Here is a 16,901-nt window from a genome sequence, read left to right as displayed (position 1 = left end):
GAAAACTTCTCTCCTCCTGCTCCTGTTTAAATTAGCTAAAATCCTGAGATACAATCACCATAGAACAGGGGAGGGCAAACTAGGGCGCAGCGGGCTAAGGCAGGCTCCCTCCCTGCTCTGGCCCCATGCCGCTCCCAGAAGCAGATGGCACCACACCCCTGCAGTCTCTGAGGGAGCGGGGGACAGAGGGCTCCGTGTGCTGCCCTCGCCTGCAGGCAGCGCCCCCGCAGTTCCCGTTGGCCGGGAATGGGGAACTGCGGCCAATGGGAGCTTTGGGGATGGTACCCACAGGCAAGGTCAGCGCACAGTGAAGCCGCCTGCTCCACCCCGCCCCCAGGAGCCGCTAACCTCCTGCTGCACCCCAACCCCCTGCCCTGAGCCCCCTCCTGCACTCCGCGCCCCCTCTTGCACCCCAGCCACTTGCCCTGAGCCCCCCTTCCTGCACACTGAACCTCCTCCGACACCCTGCACTCCCTCCCACACCCCAACCCCCTGCCCCAGCCCTACAATTTCCCCACCCACATGTGGTCCTCGGGTCAAAAAGTTTGCCCACCCCTGCCATAGAATGTGTTCTGACTGGGGTTTATTGTACAGGGAAGAGATGCCCGCCTTCACTAACCATAAAAACTTCTATCCTGTATTCACATCATGATCACCAGTAAAAACAGCAATTGTCAATACAGCAATGTTGCTTGCTAGTCCCAATGTTAATTGGTTAGAAACTGGTTAATACAAGTTTTCAGCAATAACAGATGTCACCTCTACAAACAAATGAATTAAAATAAAATAAAACTCATTATGTTAATGAACTGTACAAGAAAGTGAAAATGAAATCTACTAAATTCTCTACCATTACTTTATAAGACTAATAAAAGCTAGCAAAAAGGTGTGAGCTGTAAGTCGGCCTGCCAGTATGAACAGCAGCAGAAGCCTCACTGATACAAACCAAGATCAGATGGAGACAGAAAATGATGTAACATGTTCCACACCAGGCAACAGACTCTGGAACTCAGGCAAATCTGAAACAACTTAGCACACAGTCTGGAATGTTGACCAGAACTCCTTCATTCCTCCCCAGTTGTTAAAATAACACAAAACAACAGTTTCTTGGATTCTTAATTAGCTGTAATATGCAGTCCATGTTTATATAAATTGACCAGAATTACAAAATAGATATCCTCACATTACATAAACTGAATGGGACACACACTACAATGGAGAACACACAGCAATCAAAATCAGTAGGTTTAATTTAAAATGGCTCTTCCAGGCAGTCATTTGTACTACTTTTCACACAGTACATAGGAAAAAGAACTGCACGGTCATATATTCTCTCTGTAATAGAGACATATAAAAGGGACAGTTTACCAAAATATTCTGCCTTGTGAAGGCTTTGCAGTGCACCACCTGAAAGAGACGCTAATTTTAAACATATGACAAATGAAAACTTTGCCAGTCTATGGTATTTTTAGCATCATCTGTAACATTTACTTTCTGCATGGCTTCCAACTGCCAAAAGCACTTTCATTCATTATCTCCATTCATCAAGTCGCTCTGTGTAACTCAATAATCCTATTACACTTTTGGGGAGGAAAGGATTATGTCTGGCAAAAGTTATCTGCAGAAACTATGGTAACTAGAACTGCTGTCAGATCTCAAATATGGACTAACCCAGAGGTAGGCAAACTATGGCCCATGGGACCGTCCTGCCCGGCCCCTGAGATCCTGGCCCGGAAGGCTCGGTAAGCAGCATGGTAAAGAGGCGGTGGCACGCGTGGGGGGGTTGGGTACGGAGTCTGGGGGGACAATCAGGGACAGGGAGCAGGAGGCGGTTAGGGGAGGGGAGTCCCGGGGGGCAGTCAGGGGACAGGAGGCAGTTGGATGGGGCGGAGGTTCTGGGGCAGTCAGAGAACGGGGGGGTTGGATAGGGCATGGGAGTCCTGGGGGGCCTGTCATGGGGCGGGGATGTGGATAGGTGTTGGGGGGACAGGGAGCGGGGCGGGTTGGATGGGGGTGGGGTCCCGTGGGCAGTTAGGGGCGGGGGGGGTTCCAGGAGGGAGCAGTCAGGGAACAAGGACCAGGGGGGTTGGATGGGTCAGGTGTTCTGAGGGGGACAGTCAGGAGGTGGGAAGTTTGAGGAGGCGAATAGGGGGCAGGGGCCAGACTGTTTTGGGGGCACAGCCTTCCCTACCCAGCCCTCCATACAGTTTTGCACTCCGATGTGGCCCTCGGGCCAAAAAGTTTGCCCACCCCTGGTTTAGATCAGGGGTGGGCAAACTTTTTGACCCGAGGGCCACATCTGAGTATGAAAATTGTATGGTGGGCCATGAATGCTCATGAAATTGGGGGTTAGGGAGTAGGAGGGGGTGAGGGCTCCAGCTGGGGGTGTGGGCTCTGGGGTGGGGCCAGAAATGAGTTCAGGATGTGGGAGGGGGCTCTGGGCTGGGGTGCGAGGGGGGGGTGAGGGCTCAAGATGAAGGGTTGGGGGTGCAGGAGGGGGCTCTGGGCTGAGACCAAGGGGTTTGGAGAATGAGAGGGGGATCAGGGGTGGTGCAGGGGTTTGGGGATGGGAGGGGGTCGGGGTGCAGGCTCTGGGGAGCGCTTACCTCAAGCAGCTCCCAGAAGCAGCAGCATGTCCCTGCTCCTGCTCCTATGCATAGGGGCAGCCAGGCGGCTCTGTGTGCTACCCAGTCCTCAGGTGCCACCCCTGCAGCTCCCATTGGCTGTGGTTCCCAGCCAATGGGAGCTGCGGGGGCAGTGCTTGAGGCAGGTGCAGCACCCCCTGGCTGCCCCCTATGCATAGCAGCAGGAGGGGGGACATGCTGCTGCTGCTTCTGGGAGCCGCGCAGAGTGGGCCAAGCCCCCGACCCTGCTCCCTAGCGGAATCTCAAGGGCCAGATTAAAAAGTCTGGAGAGCCAGATGTGGCCCCTGGGCCATAGTTTGCCCACCCCTGATCTAGACCATATTTCATACGATATTTCATAATCTATAAATGAATCTCAGAACATTCCTAAAGCAGTGATCCGAGATTATCCTTTAATCCACTAACTGCTACTGAACATTAGAGGTTCATTTAGGTAGAACTAGGGATGTAAATATCCGTTTAAAAAGTTAACTGTTTAAACTATTAAAATATCGTTTAAACAGTTAACCAATTAAAGGGAGGGGCTAGGGCCTCTGTGGCTGGGGTTGCTCCAGCTGGCTGGTGCAGCTAAGGCTGGGGTTGGCGGGCCAGTGCAGGGCTGGGACCGCTCCAGCTGGCCAGTGTGCGGGGTCGGCATGGCTGGGGCTGCTCCAGCTGGCCGGTGCGTGGCGCTGGGGTCGACTGGCGTGGTGTTGGCATCGGCCAGCCTGGCACAAGGCAGGTGCCGGCAGACCAGCGCAGGGCTGGAGTTGGCAGGTTGGTCGGCCAGCGTGGGGCTGAGGTCAGCAGGCTAATCAGGTGGCCTGGGGCTGGGGTTAGCTGGTCGGCCCAGGGCTAATGGTTAGGGTCGGTTAACTGGTAAGACTAATGCTTACTATTTAACCGTTTAGTATTTCACATTACTAGATAGAACATATCTGTTGTCATGTCCATCACTATTTCAGCAGAATGACAGAAGAGCAAAAATAGTTCAAAACCACTGCATTTCCCATATCAAACCAAAATCAGGTACATCAGAATAATTAAATGGTAGTAATTAAAAGAAATCATACTAGAGACCTCAGCACTGGCAGATGTTTTGTTGACACACACATTTTTACATCTATTTGAAAGTACATATTTGCATGATCATAAAATCCCAAGTCTGCAAACTTAAATTAGTGAGACCAAACACATCTTGTTTAGTGAGGTTTTTTTAAATTGCTTTCCCTTTCGTTTGAAACCATAATAAAACTCTCTTAGAGGTAGGAGCTCAAGCTATTTTTGCAGATTAACTGATAACAATGAAAGAGGAAGCATTATTCTATTCTATTCAGGTTTTCATACCTTTCTCATCATCTTAATATCTGAGCTCTTTACAGTGATGTGATTAATCTCTCTCTCATCCTCTTCCCCAGAGAAGTACTATGTGTGCAGAGTACTGTTTGTTGTTTTTTTGTTTAGTTGGGGAGGGGTTGTTTGTTTTAAGCGCTCATGATGCTATGTGTTTGTGAGAGAAAGCAAGGTCAAACATTTGTGATGGTCCTTAGTTCCTGTTGAAGTCTGTTCCACAATAGCTTTGAACTCATGTATTTTTCTTTGTTATAAAACTCACTGTATTTAAGGGGTTTTTTTGTTTGTTTTTTTAGAATCAGGGGTTTATTGGTGAAATATAAACTAATAGCAACGGGGTAGTCAGTGAAAGAAAAGAAATGCAGACTGATACAGTCAAACACAGTCAAGTTAAATGTGTTGAACTAGATATTGGAAAGAAACACAATGATGTCTGTCGCCTGCATTTTAACAAAATAGAACACAGATATTAAAACAGAGGGCTGCATCTTCATTTAAGCAGCCAAGAACATGTACTTTTATCTGCAGCAGCAAAGGAAATTGGGCTCAGAAGCAGCATTCTATTCACAGGACTGTGCTGCTGAGGACAAAGGGAAATACAAAAATCAAATAACTTGGACACAGACCAAAAAACCCAAACACCCACTTTAGATTGGATTCTTGAGTATTTACAAAAGGATTTTTAAAATAACAAAAAGTTCACCTAAACTAAGCTACAATTTATTGAACAAGTGGCACAGACTATCCACTGCTAGTCTACTTGCAGTGAGTTAATACAGGGGATACAATGTGAACTAAGCTAACTCATTATAATCTTCTTATTTACATGCATACAAAACAATGGCAATAGTCTTTATTACAGAAGTATTTATTCTGTATAAACTTAAAACTATGTTTAATTATAATAGCAACATACAATTTAGCATCATTCCAAAGATGAATGCTTTACTAAATCTTCTCTTTTCTCTCTCAGTCTGGACTCTAAAGGTATCACTGACTTGAGTGTCTTGTTAATTTAACTTTTCCGCTTTTTGGCAAAAATATGAGCACAGTAGCAAAGCTACTAGAGATGACTGTTTAAAGATTTCCGAAAACAATGCTATACACATTCTATCTAGGTTCTTATACTGGACCAATTAAGGAGGAATCTGAGTATTTTCACACTGAGAACATTTTCTTTGAGCTAGAAACTCTTTTAAAAAGTCTAATCTCTTAAAAATAGCTGCTTTATATCCTCCATACCTGAAACCAATGTGTTGCACTACTGCAAATGGGGTAGCTTTCTTTCTCCTCTGTGTATGGAGTATATCACACCACATTTTTGATCCATTAACTGTTTTTTGCTTGCCTTCAGATATCAGTGTGACAATGCTAATGTCTATAATGGTTTATTATATTGCTGAGTCTACCGTTGATCTTCATGCCAATGTTATTTTTGGGTGCAGCTCAGCTGGAAAATCCCCATCCAGAACAGAAGCCAAAGTCAATTTGACTCTTTTGTTACTAAAAAGAAAAAGATCTGTCTACTACATAGCTCAGTTCTGGCTTCTTTACAAATGTTGATCAAACATTCTTGTACTATAATACTCCCTCAGTTGCCTTAAAAATTGATCCGGACCAGTTACTTGCTGATAACAGTTTTATCATTTCCTTCTATCAGCTCACTCACTATAACCATAGCAACTGAACAAAGCTGTCCATGCAGCCATTTCTAATATGGCCACCATCATGTTATGCAGGCACCAAAATGTTAAAATTCAAAATATAGTTACTAAGTAAGTGGATCCTGAATTCATGAATGTTTCTGATTTTCTTTTTGCAACATTCCTAGGTGTTCAGATGGGCCTAGTTAGTTTACACTGAATTTTTGCAAAAGGATCAACAACAAAATCCAGAATTCTACTGGGCACTTTTTACCAATCAAATTTTTTTCCTTCCTGGGCACTCAGATGCTGCTCCCTTAGGAAATCAGATAACATGTTAAAGGAATGACAATCTTTCCACACAGGATATTTTTTAAATCTATTTTTGTTTTACTTTACAGTCTGTTATATATTTCCAGACATTCATTATCCTGAGATTGCTCTCAAATGTTTTTACTATATAGATTTTGTCTTTAAACGTTAATTTAAAAAGTAAAAGTAAAGTTTTTTCTGTATTTAACAGCTATTTCCCTTATTTTGTTTTTTAGATACTTCTGAAAATTGCAACTATAGTTTTTAAGTGACACAGAAACAAATGGAGTTGTGCTCTTAGGTCACTTAGATGATTTTGAAAATTGTAGCCTGTATAAAGGGCACCAGGCTTTGGGGTGTATGCATGCATTCCAGTGTGTCTGTTACAACTCTTTGGCCATTTAAAACATGGAGCTGTAGCTGCAGGCAAATGTCTAGTACAAGCATGTAACCTATAAGAAACCAGGTTTAAGACTTCTTTCCTCTAGGGCTGGGGCAGCAAACAGGAAGAACCCTGAGTCAGGGAAGTCCTAGAGGTGTGTGTCTCCATTAGTAGTCATTCCAGACCAGTGCTTAATTTATAATAAAAGAGGTGCCAGGGCTCAGGCAATTTTTTAACTTTCAGAACTGCCAGAAGTGCTGGGGCTATGAACTGCCAAGCCTAGAGCCCTAGCAAAAATTAAGCACTGTTCCTGGCTACTAACAGGAATGGGGTATACGCTCTCCCTTCCCAGCTGGCTGGATGGTACACAATATTATGAATTAATTTGCTTTTGTTTGAAAATAAACCCAGCCTTGAAGAAAGGGTCTTCGACTGCATGGTTGTTGGGAACTTTATTCTACCTTACCCAGCCACTGAGTTTGCCCTCTAGCTTACGCACCTTAAAGCAACTAACTCTTAAATTTCTGACCTGTCACATCTCAGAAGGACACTTCACCACAAGGCAGAATCCAGAGGGGAGTCTTCAAACAAGGACATGCTTAACGGGACTCAGTCTCCCCGGGCACACAAATCCCATGCTTAAGGGCAAGGGACTTTCCCATGTGCTTCCAAGTGATCTTACCTGCTACTCTGCCTTTCCTGAACTATCCCCCTAAATATGACTGCATCTGCATTTGCAGTGAATACCTTTCTCCTACCTGACTTGGATACTGTGAATTCTTTTTGCCAGGTGGTGGAACAATACCATGCTCCATATTTTAAACCTACACTCCATACTTTACACTATGCATCCCTTCACAACACTATTAAATCCAAATCACCAGCATGCATGCAAGTCTGAACATACTAGAAGTATTTTCTTCCTTTATAATTACACTTCTACCACTATTTAGTCTTCTGTAATTCCAAATATCCTTTATACTGAATAAGACTAAAAATTATGGTTATGATTTAAAAGATAGATTGCATAATCTGCCATGTTTTGTATATTGCATAAAGAAAACATGCGGGCAGCCAAGATCAATAAATTAATATACTGTATAAACAGCACACACAATATGGTTTGCCAAGGAATAAATGAAGTAAAAGAGGTCAAGAACCTCGTGAAACCAAAAGAAACCCAGGTTTGTGCAAGCTCACTACTGGACATTAAACCTTCCATAGGCAAAGGTGAAAATATGTGGTTTTTAGGAAGACAGTTACACGTAATACTTGGCAGAAGCATGTCTAGTACATGCAAGGAAAAAAATGTTCCACATTCAAATAATTCCAGAAGACAAAGACGACAAGCACAATTATTTTCTGAATGCATACTGTTTATTTTAAAACAGGACCGTGGAGAGACTGTCTACAGGCATTAGAAGATGGCCATGACACCAGTTCCATCTATCTTGTGAAACCTGAAAATACAAATCGACTTATGCAGGTCTGGTGTGACCAACGACATGACCCTGGTGGCTGGACTGTCATTCAGAGACGACTCGATGGATCAGTCAACTTTTTCAGGAACTGGGATACTTACAAGGTTAGGACAAATGTAACTTGTTTTCTCCTTCCTGTCTTAATGGAAGATTTAGAGTTAAGAGCTTAGTAGGACTGAAAAAATAATTAGACGTGAATAATGAGACCATCCACAGCTATGTTAGATAGGATACAACTACTTTTATAAGGAGTATACACTTATCAGGTTATAAACCAACCACTAACTGATAGGGTGGCAAGAAACTTTCCATTAGACAGATTATTCCATGAGTGTCCACTACATGATCTCTTGTACCTTCCTCTGAAAAATTTTGTAGTGGTGTCAAGTGCTGAAACATACTTAGGGCAAAGGTGAAGTTGCACTGGAATTTCAAAATATGCCCATGTAGTCATTATCAAGGTGCCATGGTTAAGGATGTATTGAGATTTAAAAGTAAAACATATATGCAACAGTAATCCATTTGTCACTATTTCTTCACAGCAAGGATTTGGTAACATAGATGGAGAGTACTGGCTGGGTTTAGAAAATATTTATTGGCTTACAAATCAAGGCAACTACAAACTGCTTGTAACTATGGAAGACTGGTCAGGTCGAAAAGTATTTGCTGAATATGCCAGTTTCAGATTGGAGCCAGAGAGTGAATATTACAAGTTGAGACTGGGTCGTTACAATGGCAACGCTGGGGATTCTTTCACTTGGCACAATGGGAAGCAGTTCACCACACTGGATAGAGACCATGATGTATACACAGGTATGAAGTGCTTAAAAAGAAAAAAAAACGAAGGAAAATGGCAAGTCATAGAATGACATGATAGAAAATTACATTTAAACATATAATTAAAAACATTTAGAAAGGCGAAAAACAAACTACTCTGATGATACACAAATTAATCCGGTAATCTAATGATTTTCATTGACAGATGACAAAGACTTTTTAGTTTAAATATTTGATGTTATTTTAAAAATTAAGGCCAGGATCCTTGCAGGTGAATCTTGTACTAAAGTGGAGCTCCACTGAAGAGTCCACTTGCATAGTTTTGATTGCAGGATTGAGGACTGTAAAAGGAAGGTTTTGTGTGCCTTGCTGCTTACATCAGCAGATTGATAGATTTAAAAATATCTAGACATTAAAACTGTTTTATGAAAGTTTTGCTAGTCTGCTCACTGCAAGATTTTCAGTTTCTATACTAATAACAGTCTGCTTTTCATTATAGGTAACTGTGCTCATTACCAGAAAGGAGGATGGTGGTATAATGCCTGTGCTCACTCAAACCTCAATGGAGTCTGGTATCGGGGAGGACACTATCGTAGTCGATACCAGGATGGTGTTTACTGGGCTGAATTCCGTGGTGGATCATATTCACTAAAGAAAGTTGTTATGATGATCAGGCCTAACCCCAACACGTTCCACTGAAAGAATTTTTTCCTCTTTTAATTTACTGTTTAAAACAGAACAATGAAATGGCAGTAATAGCTGCATGTGCTATCCGGAATACATCTTTATGGCAGCAAAGAATGTAAGATATTGTACATTTATTGCTACAATTTGAGGACTTGTATATTGTATTTTCAAAATTCATTCTAGCAAAAGATACAATGTAAGTGATATAATAAACTTTCAGAACATCTTTCTTTGTACCACAAATAATTAAGGTTCTTGTTTCTAGAACTGGGATTTGACATGGACTGTAGATAACACTTCCGGGTTTTATTCCCTGTAAATTATGTCTAGATGCTAAAAATACTGCCACAGCATCTAAATATTTTGTATTATGTATAAATATTCTCAAATACAGTACAATCTGTACAGCAAGAGTTTTATTCTTATTAGTAGGGATCATTTGACACAGGAAATCACATCCTTTGAAACCATGTAGTTGGTATATGTACTGTAGGGTATTAGTGGGATTATTCCTAATTTAATTTTTATTAATTGTTATAGATAAAACAATCACTAAATCATTTCAGTTTGTGGGCAGACACCCAAATAGTTACCGTAATAATTAATCCAGTCTGTCACTCTCACTCTTCTCTTGATGTACATGCCATCATTCTCAAAGCTGACCTCTGATACAAACATTTTTGATCAAGAAAGGAAAATGAGTGTTTTAAAATTTAACTGCCTGCGTGTATTTATAAACTAATCCAAACTTATAATGGCTATTGCATATTATATAGCCAACATGAATAACATTAATTTTCATATAAAACAATAGCCTAAATATTTAACATTATTTTATACTGAGCTACGTCATTACCTGCTGTGTAGCCACTGTAATCAGAAAATGGCTACAAAATAAAGGGGCTATCCAACTTTGCAGGCAAATGATGGATACCGATCTATATTCTATTTAACGTCCTTAGCCACAAGATTAAGATTCTTGGAAGAAAATATTTGTAACCAAGAACAATTATATTTGTCATATTTCACAATTATTAATGAGTACATTGTGTGTCAACATATTAAAGAGAATTAGTCACTCATATTTATAACTAAAATCAATTGTGGAAACTTGGAGAATTTTAGAATTCTGCTGAGGTAGATATGTAGAATAGATAATTGTTGCAAATTAGAAACTACAGTGAAAACCATAAAATTTAGTGAAAGAATGTCTGAGAAAAACAAAAAAAGCTCTTGGCAATTTGGCATACCTTACAATAAGCCTGTGAGATTTTTTTTTTTTTTTTACCATGTGCATATTATACTTTCTTCCCTTATTACCTCATTATTTCTTTACAAATGTATGATGTGCATTAAAAACTGGTGATGCCTGATGTAGCATGTGTTGTATATAAATGAAAGTAGGGTTTTTAATATATTATCAGATTATCCTTGTAATACTGCAAATTGGTAATAAAGCAACAAATGCTATTTTGATGTATTTAGATTAATTCTAATATTTCAGTTCAGGCTAACTTTCAAAGTACAGGAAATGATTTAACCCCACACAAGTCTACCATTGTTAATTTAAATCAAATCAATTCTGACTTCTAACTCTACACCATTAATGATTTGATTTTTCCATGAAATGAATTGTCTACACATTTCAAGATCTACCAAAGCAGCTTCCTGCTGAGACAAGTACTGCACACCTCCTACCATCTCAGTCAAAGGGGAGAATATCTTCTGGATCAGCTGGTAGGGCTGCTTCCTGTGGTCCACAAGGCTCATGATTCATGTCTTAGTTGCAGTAGTGCTCAAGATGCATACTCAACTAGTCCAGCTACCGGATGGGGGAACCTGGTTAATTTGTTAACTGCTAAACAGGGACTCTGTTAATTGTTTCTATCTGCTCTAGTTTCTGGACATTGGTACCCTAAGGGATTGAGACCATGACAAAATCAAAAGTTGTATTTCTACGAAAACTTTTGATCCTATTCAGCTGGAAAACAATTCACAGCATTTTCACATTGAAGTTTTTATTCTAAAGAACAGTTACTTACCTTACAGTAACTGTGGTTCTTCTAAAGAATGTGTGTCAATATGGATCCCACTGTAGGTGACTGGCAAGCAGAGTCCTCCCTGGATGGTGGAAGTGAGGAGTATCAGCTGAATCAGTCAAACTAAGATTGACATACTGCTCACCTGAACATGGCACCAAATTTGGCAGCCACGTCATAGGCACAATGTTTCACAAATGTCAGGGGGTTACTCCACGTTGCAATCTTGCAGATCTCAGAGACTGGAATGTTTCTGAAGCAGGCAATAGATGCAGCCTGTGCTCTGGAACAATGTGCCTTGATATTCAAAGGGATAGGTTAACCAGCCAGCTGATGGCAGATTGAAATGTACTGTATGATTTACTTGGGAAAATCTCTGCAAAGAGATGGCTTGGCCTTTGGTTGGACCAGAAGTGGCCACAAAGGGGTGAGGAGACCACTGAAATGGCTTGGTCCTATTAAGGTAATACAGCAAAGCTCTAGATAAGTCAGGATAGGCAGTTTCTTCTCTCTGGGTATCAAGTGTGGCTTCAGGAAGAAGACTGGCAAGGTTCAAGTGAAAGTCTGTCTCTGAGGTTGTCTTGAACTTGGGGTGTGGTCTCAACACTACCTTTTCTGTATGTTCAAAGGTGGTCCTACCATGAGAGCCTAGAGCTTGCCGAGTCTGAGCTGACACAATGGCCACCAGAAAGACAGTCTTGATGACGAGGTGGTGTATGGAACATTCTGGTAGTGGCTCAACGAGAGGCTCCATGAACTTCCTGAGGACAACATTAACATCCCCTGAGGAAGCTGGGTCTATTCCTCCAGGGTGTGAAGGAGGCCCTTAAAGGAATTTAAATACCATTAGATGTGAAAAGAAAGCGTGTAACTGCATCCATGCATGACATACTGATACTGCTGCAATATGAACCTCTCCTGGGGTTTGGGAGCACCAAAGATGGTGCTCTACAGACTGAATCCAATGTGCCCCTTGACCATCCTGTCAAATCTGCTGATGAGTCCTAGGAGCAAGATGGGTTGCTGATGAGAAGAAAGGCTGATGTCGCCTTTTGTATCTCACACACTTCTTGGCATGATACTCAGTGTGTCTGGGAGGGTAGGGTGGAGTGCATGGTCCCTGCTGTGACTGAGGACAGTAGTACTGGAGGTATGATGTGGAGGTGTAAATCCCCAAGGCAAGTAGGGTAGCTTCTGAGACCTTCAGCAAGTGAAGAGTGCGGTTAGTCAGTCCACTTTGTGAACAGCTCTGGTCTTCTAAGGGAAGTCCTTGATAGTGGCCGGTACTTCTCCTGGGATGCCTGATGCTTGGAGCCATGATACCTGCTGCATGGTCATGACGGTGGCCATACATCTGGCCATGGTGTCTGAGGCATACACAGTATACAGTATGCATACTGTGTATGCCTATCTTAATTATGTCTTTAGGCTGCTCTCTCTTGTCATGAGGGAGCTCTGCTAGGAAGGGAGTCTATCACGGAGTGGCTGGCCCCTTTAAGGGGAATCAGGGCCCAGTCTACCTGTGCAGGTTTCTATAAAAACAAACATCTCAGCCCTGCCTGTGCCATAATTAGCTAACTCCTGTCTGGAGGGGATGGAGTCAGGTGATCACCTAATGATCATAAAAAAGGATGATGAAACTCAGAGAGAGGAATAACTGGGAGCAGGTTGAGCTCCTGGGAAGGCCCTGAGGCAGGGTCTGCAGAAATCAGGAAACTCCAGTGAGAGGGATTCCAGGGAAAGTAGCATGGGAGTCAGTGCTCTACAATGGAGCAAAGAAAGAACTGAAAAATTAGCCCAGAAGGCAGGCTGGAGAGTAGCCCAAGAAGGGTGGAAGAACTTTTTGTTTGGACTTTCAGTTGGACTTTTGTTTTCCCAGGAGTTAAATTTGCATAGTGACTTGGTTGGAGGGCCAAGCCATAACACCAATTCTGAGCTGTGCGGGAAAGGGGAGCCACTAGAGGAAGAAACTGAGGCAGGGACTGTCTGCTGAACCATGTTTAACTAGAAGGTGGCACAATGGGATAGTCCATGAGAGAGGCACTCTGTCCTAATTGAGAAAGTCATGCTTAGTTAGTGGCAATTAGCCACATATATTTGCAATGAAGCTAAAGTGCATGGACCAGAAGCGGACAGGATGTCACATAGCCTGTGGGACTTCTCTGTAGTGATCACTGTTTTGATCTCTCATGTCTTGGTACTCCTCACAAGCAGCTCTTGAAACACTTTATAGTCATCCAGTGCCAGCCCCATAGATTCATAGATATTTAGGTCAGAAGGGACCATTATGATCATCTAGTCTGACCTCCTGCACAATGCAGGCCACAGAATTTCACCCACCACTCCTGCAAAAAAAACCTCACACCTATATCTGTGCAATTGAAGTCCTCAAATGCGAAGGACATCACTTTGTCCAGTGACGAAATAGAGAGATCCTTTGGTGGTGAGATGAGGCATTGTGTTGCTCTGCCCATCGATCTAGCTCCTCTCCTGTTCAGGGACGCAGGTGAGGAGAGAGACCTCTGCCTCAGTGATGGAGACTGGCTTCTCAATGCCTGTGATGGCGTGCCGTTCCCAGAAGCTGGGAATGAGCGACAGGAAATGAATCACTTGATGATTACCTGTTCTGTTTATTCTTTCTGGTACACCTGGCACTGGCTACTGTTGGAAGACAGGATACTGGGCTAGATCATTGGTTCCCAAACTGGGGCATGTGCCCCCCTGGGGAGGCGTGAAGAAATTCCAAGGGGAGGCATGAGGCTGCCGGGCCCTTGAGCTTGTGGCTGGGGAGGCTAGCCCCCGGCCCCTCCCCTCCTGTCCACCCTCCCCCACTGCCATGCTGCCACACAGGCAGCACCGCTTGCGCCCACCCACCTCCCAGGCTTTCCAATAAGCCAATCCTGCCGCTCTGAGCGGCCTGGTAAGGGGGCAGGGGGGCTGGATAAGGGGCAGGAGGTGACGGGGGGGCAGTCAGGGGACAGGGAGGAGTTGGATGGGGTGGAGGTTCTGGGGGGGTGGTCAGGAGACAGGGAGCGGATAGGCGTGGGAGTCCTGGGGGGCCTGTCAGGGGGCGGGGTGTGAATAGGGGTTGGGGCAGTCAGGAAACAGGCAGTGGGGGCGGTTGATAGGGGGTGTGGTCCCGTGGGGGGGTGGTCAGGGGACAAGGATCAGGGCGGGGGTCAGATGATGGTAAAGAGAGGTGGGGGGTGTGAGGGTTTCTCAAAAATTAAAAAGGGGGCGTGATGCCAAAAAGTTTGGGAACCACTGGGCTAGGCAGACCTTTGGTCTGACCCAGTATGGCCTGTTCCTATGTTCTTATCTCAGAGAGCCAGCTCTACAGCTCCTCCCTTTAGTAGGTTTCTTTCACTTCTCCCCAGACCTAGATTACCTCTTCACCCACCGCACTAGTCTGCCCCTCTTCAGTTGTTACAGCCAATATATATAAGCAGCTGCACCTGTGCCAGCCAATCAACTGCTTTCCAGTCGGGCGCTCCTTGTAGCAGACGTTACTCTCCTGCTTCTTTAAAATGGTGCCTTCAAACTGGGCTCAAGATCAGAACTTTGTGGACTTGATTATTATTATGGCTGTCAAGCGAATAAAAAAATTAATCGCGTTTAATCGTGCGATTAATCATGCTGCTAAAATATTTATTTTAAATATTTTTGGATGTTTAAATAGATTAATATCAATTGCAACACAGAATACAATGTGTACAGTGCTCACTTTATATATATTTTTGATTACAAATATTTGCACTGTAAAAAACAAAAAAATTATTTTTCAATTCACCTCATACAAGTACTGTAGTGCAATCTCTTTATCATGAAAGTTGAACTTACAAATGTAAATTATGTACAAAAAAACCTGCATTCAAAAATAAAAGAATGTAAAACTTTAGAGTGGGGGCTGTGGAAAGCGGCGTAGGCCGAGGGATGTGCTGACCGCCCTTCCCGCAGCCCCATTGGCCTGGGACAGTGAACCACGGCCAGTAGGAGCTGCAATTGGCCGAACCTGTGGACACAGCAGGTAAACAAACTGGCCCAGCCCGCCAGGGGCTTTCCCTGGTGGGCCGCATGCCAAAGGTTGCCGATCCCTGCTTTAGAGCCTACAAGTCCACTCATTCCTACTTCTTGGTCAGTCAATCACTCAGACAAACAAGGTTGGTTACAATTTGCAGGAGATAATGCTGCCTGCTTCTTGTTTACAGTGTCACCTGAAACTGAGAACAGGCGTTTGCATGGCACTGTTGTAGCTGGAGTTGCGAGATATTTATGTGCCAGATGTGCTAAAGTTTCATATGTCCCTTCATGCTTCAACCACCATTCCAAAAGACATGCTTCCATGCTGATGATGGGTTCTGATTGATACCAATCCAAAGCAGCGTGGACTGAAGCATGTTCATTTTTATCATCTGAGTCAGATGCCACCAGCAGAAGGCTGATTTTCTTTTTTGGTGGTTCGGGTTCTGTAGTTTCTGCACCAGAGTGTTGCTCTTTTAAGACCCCTAAAAGCATGCTCCACACCTCGTCCCTCTCAGATTTTGGAAGGCACTTCAGATTCTTAAACCTTGGGTCGAGTGCTGTAGCTATTTTTCAAAATCTCACATTGGTACCTTCTTGGCATTTTGCCAAATCTGTTGTGAAAGTGTTATTAAAATGAACATGTGCTGGGTCATCATCCGAGACTGCTATAACATGAAATATATGCAGAATGCGGGTAAAACAAAGCAGGAAACATGCAATTCTCTCCCCTCCATCCCCCCAAGGAGTACAGTCACAAATTTAATTGACGCATTATTTTTTTAACGAGCTTCATAAGCATGTCCTCTGGAATGGTGGCTGAAGCATGAAGGGGCACACGAATGTTTAGCATATCTGGCATGTAAATACCTTGCAACACTGGCTACAGAAGTGCCATGCGAACACCTGTTCTCACTTTCAGGTGACGTTGTAAATAAGAAGCAGGCAGCAGACTCTCCCATCAATGTAAACAAACTTGTTTGTCTTACCGATTGGCAAAATAGGAAGTAGGACTGAGTGGACTTGTAGGGTCTAAAGTTTTACACTGTTTTGGTTTTGAGTGTAGTTATGTAACCAAAAAAAAATCTGCATTTATAAGTTACACTTTCACAATAAAGAGATTGCACTTCAGTGCTTGTATGAGGTGAATTGAAAAATACTATTTCTTTTGTCTATAATTTTTACAGTGCATATATTTGTAATAAAAAATAATAATATGAAGTAAGCACTGTGCACTTTGTATTTTGTGTTGTAATTGAAATCAATATTGAAAATGTAGAGAAACATCCAAAAATATTTCAAAAATTTCAGTGCAGTGAATGAGGCTGTTTTCTGTTAAGTTCACTTATTACAGAATTTGAAAGACGTGTAGTGAATAAGACAGGGAATTGCACGAAGGAAACAGATGGGTTTATGGTTTATTATTTTTATTATTTATTTGTATTATTGTAGTGCCTAAGAGCCCAAGTCATGAACCAGGGCCCCATTTTGCTAGGCACTGTACAAACACAGAACAAAAAGACAGTTTCTGCCCCAACAAACTTATAAGCTAAGTATAAGATAAGACAGTTGAATGACATCCT

The 16,901-nt window shown here is 42.9% G+C and overlaps 2 protein-coding genes and 1 long non-coding RNA gene across 26 annotated transcripts in view; 1 reads left to right on the top strand and 2 right to left on the bottom strand.

Moving 5' to 3' along the window:
* ANGPTL2 (angiopoietin like 2) overlaps positions 1–9,926 on the top strand; it is a 43,171-nt gene extending 33,245 nt beyond the window's left edge. Inside the window, exons 3-5 of the mRNA XM_073315038.2 lie at positions 7,706–7,899; positions 8,338–8,608; positions 9,072–9,926. Coding sequence (XP_073171139.1) covers positions 7,706–7,899; positions 8,338–8,608; positions 9,072–9,271 — 665 coding nt within the window. The 3' untranslated portion in view covers positions 9,272–9,926. The remainder of the gene's footprint in view (positions 1–7,705; positions 7,900–8,337; positions 8,609–9,071) is intronic.
* RALGPS1 (Ral GEF with PH domain and SH3 binding motif 1) overlaps positions 1–16,901 on the bottom strand; it is a 400,445-nt gene that overhangs the window by 211,071 nt on the left and 172,473 nt on the right. The gene's annotated exons all lie outside the window — the stretch shown is intronic.
* LOC140899444 (uncharacterized) lies at positions 8,608–15,009 on the bottom strand. The gene is made up of 3 exons (XR_012155329.1): positions 11,302–15,009; positions 9,853–9,924; positions 8,608–8,618 (listed from the first exon to the last, which is right to left on the bottom strand). It is a non-coding gene; the product is annotated as an uncharacterized LOC140899444 (long non-coding RNA).

Source organism: Lepidochelys kempii, chromosome 16 (genome assembly GCF_965140285.1).
Source record: "Lepidochelys kempii isolate rLepKem1 chromosome 16, rLepKem1.hap1, whole genome shotgun sequence".
NCBI lineage: Eukaryota > Metazoa > Chordata > Testudines > Cheloniidae > Lepidochelys > Lepidochelys kempii.
Note: the sequence above shows the minus strand (reverse complement) of the source record. Positions and strands in the feature narration are given on the sequence as shown.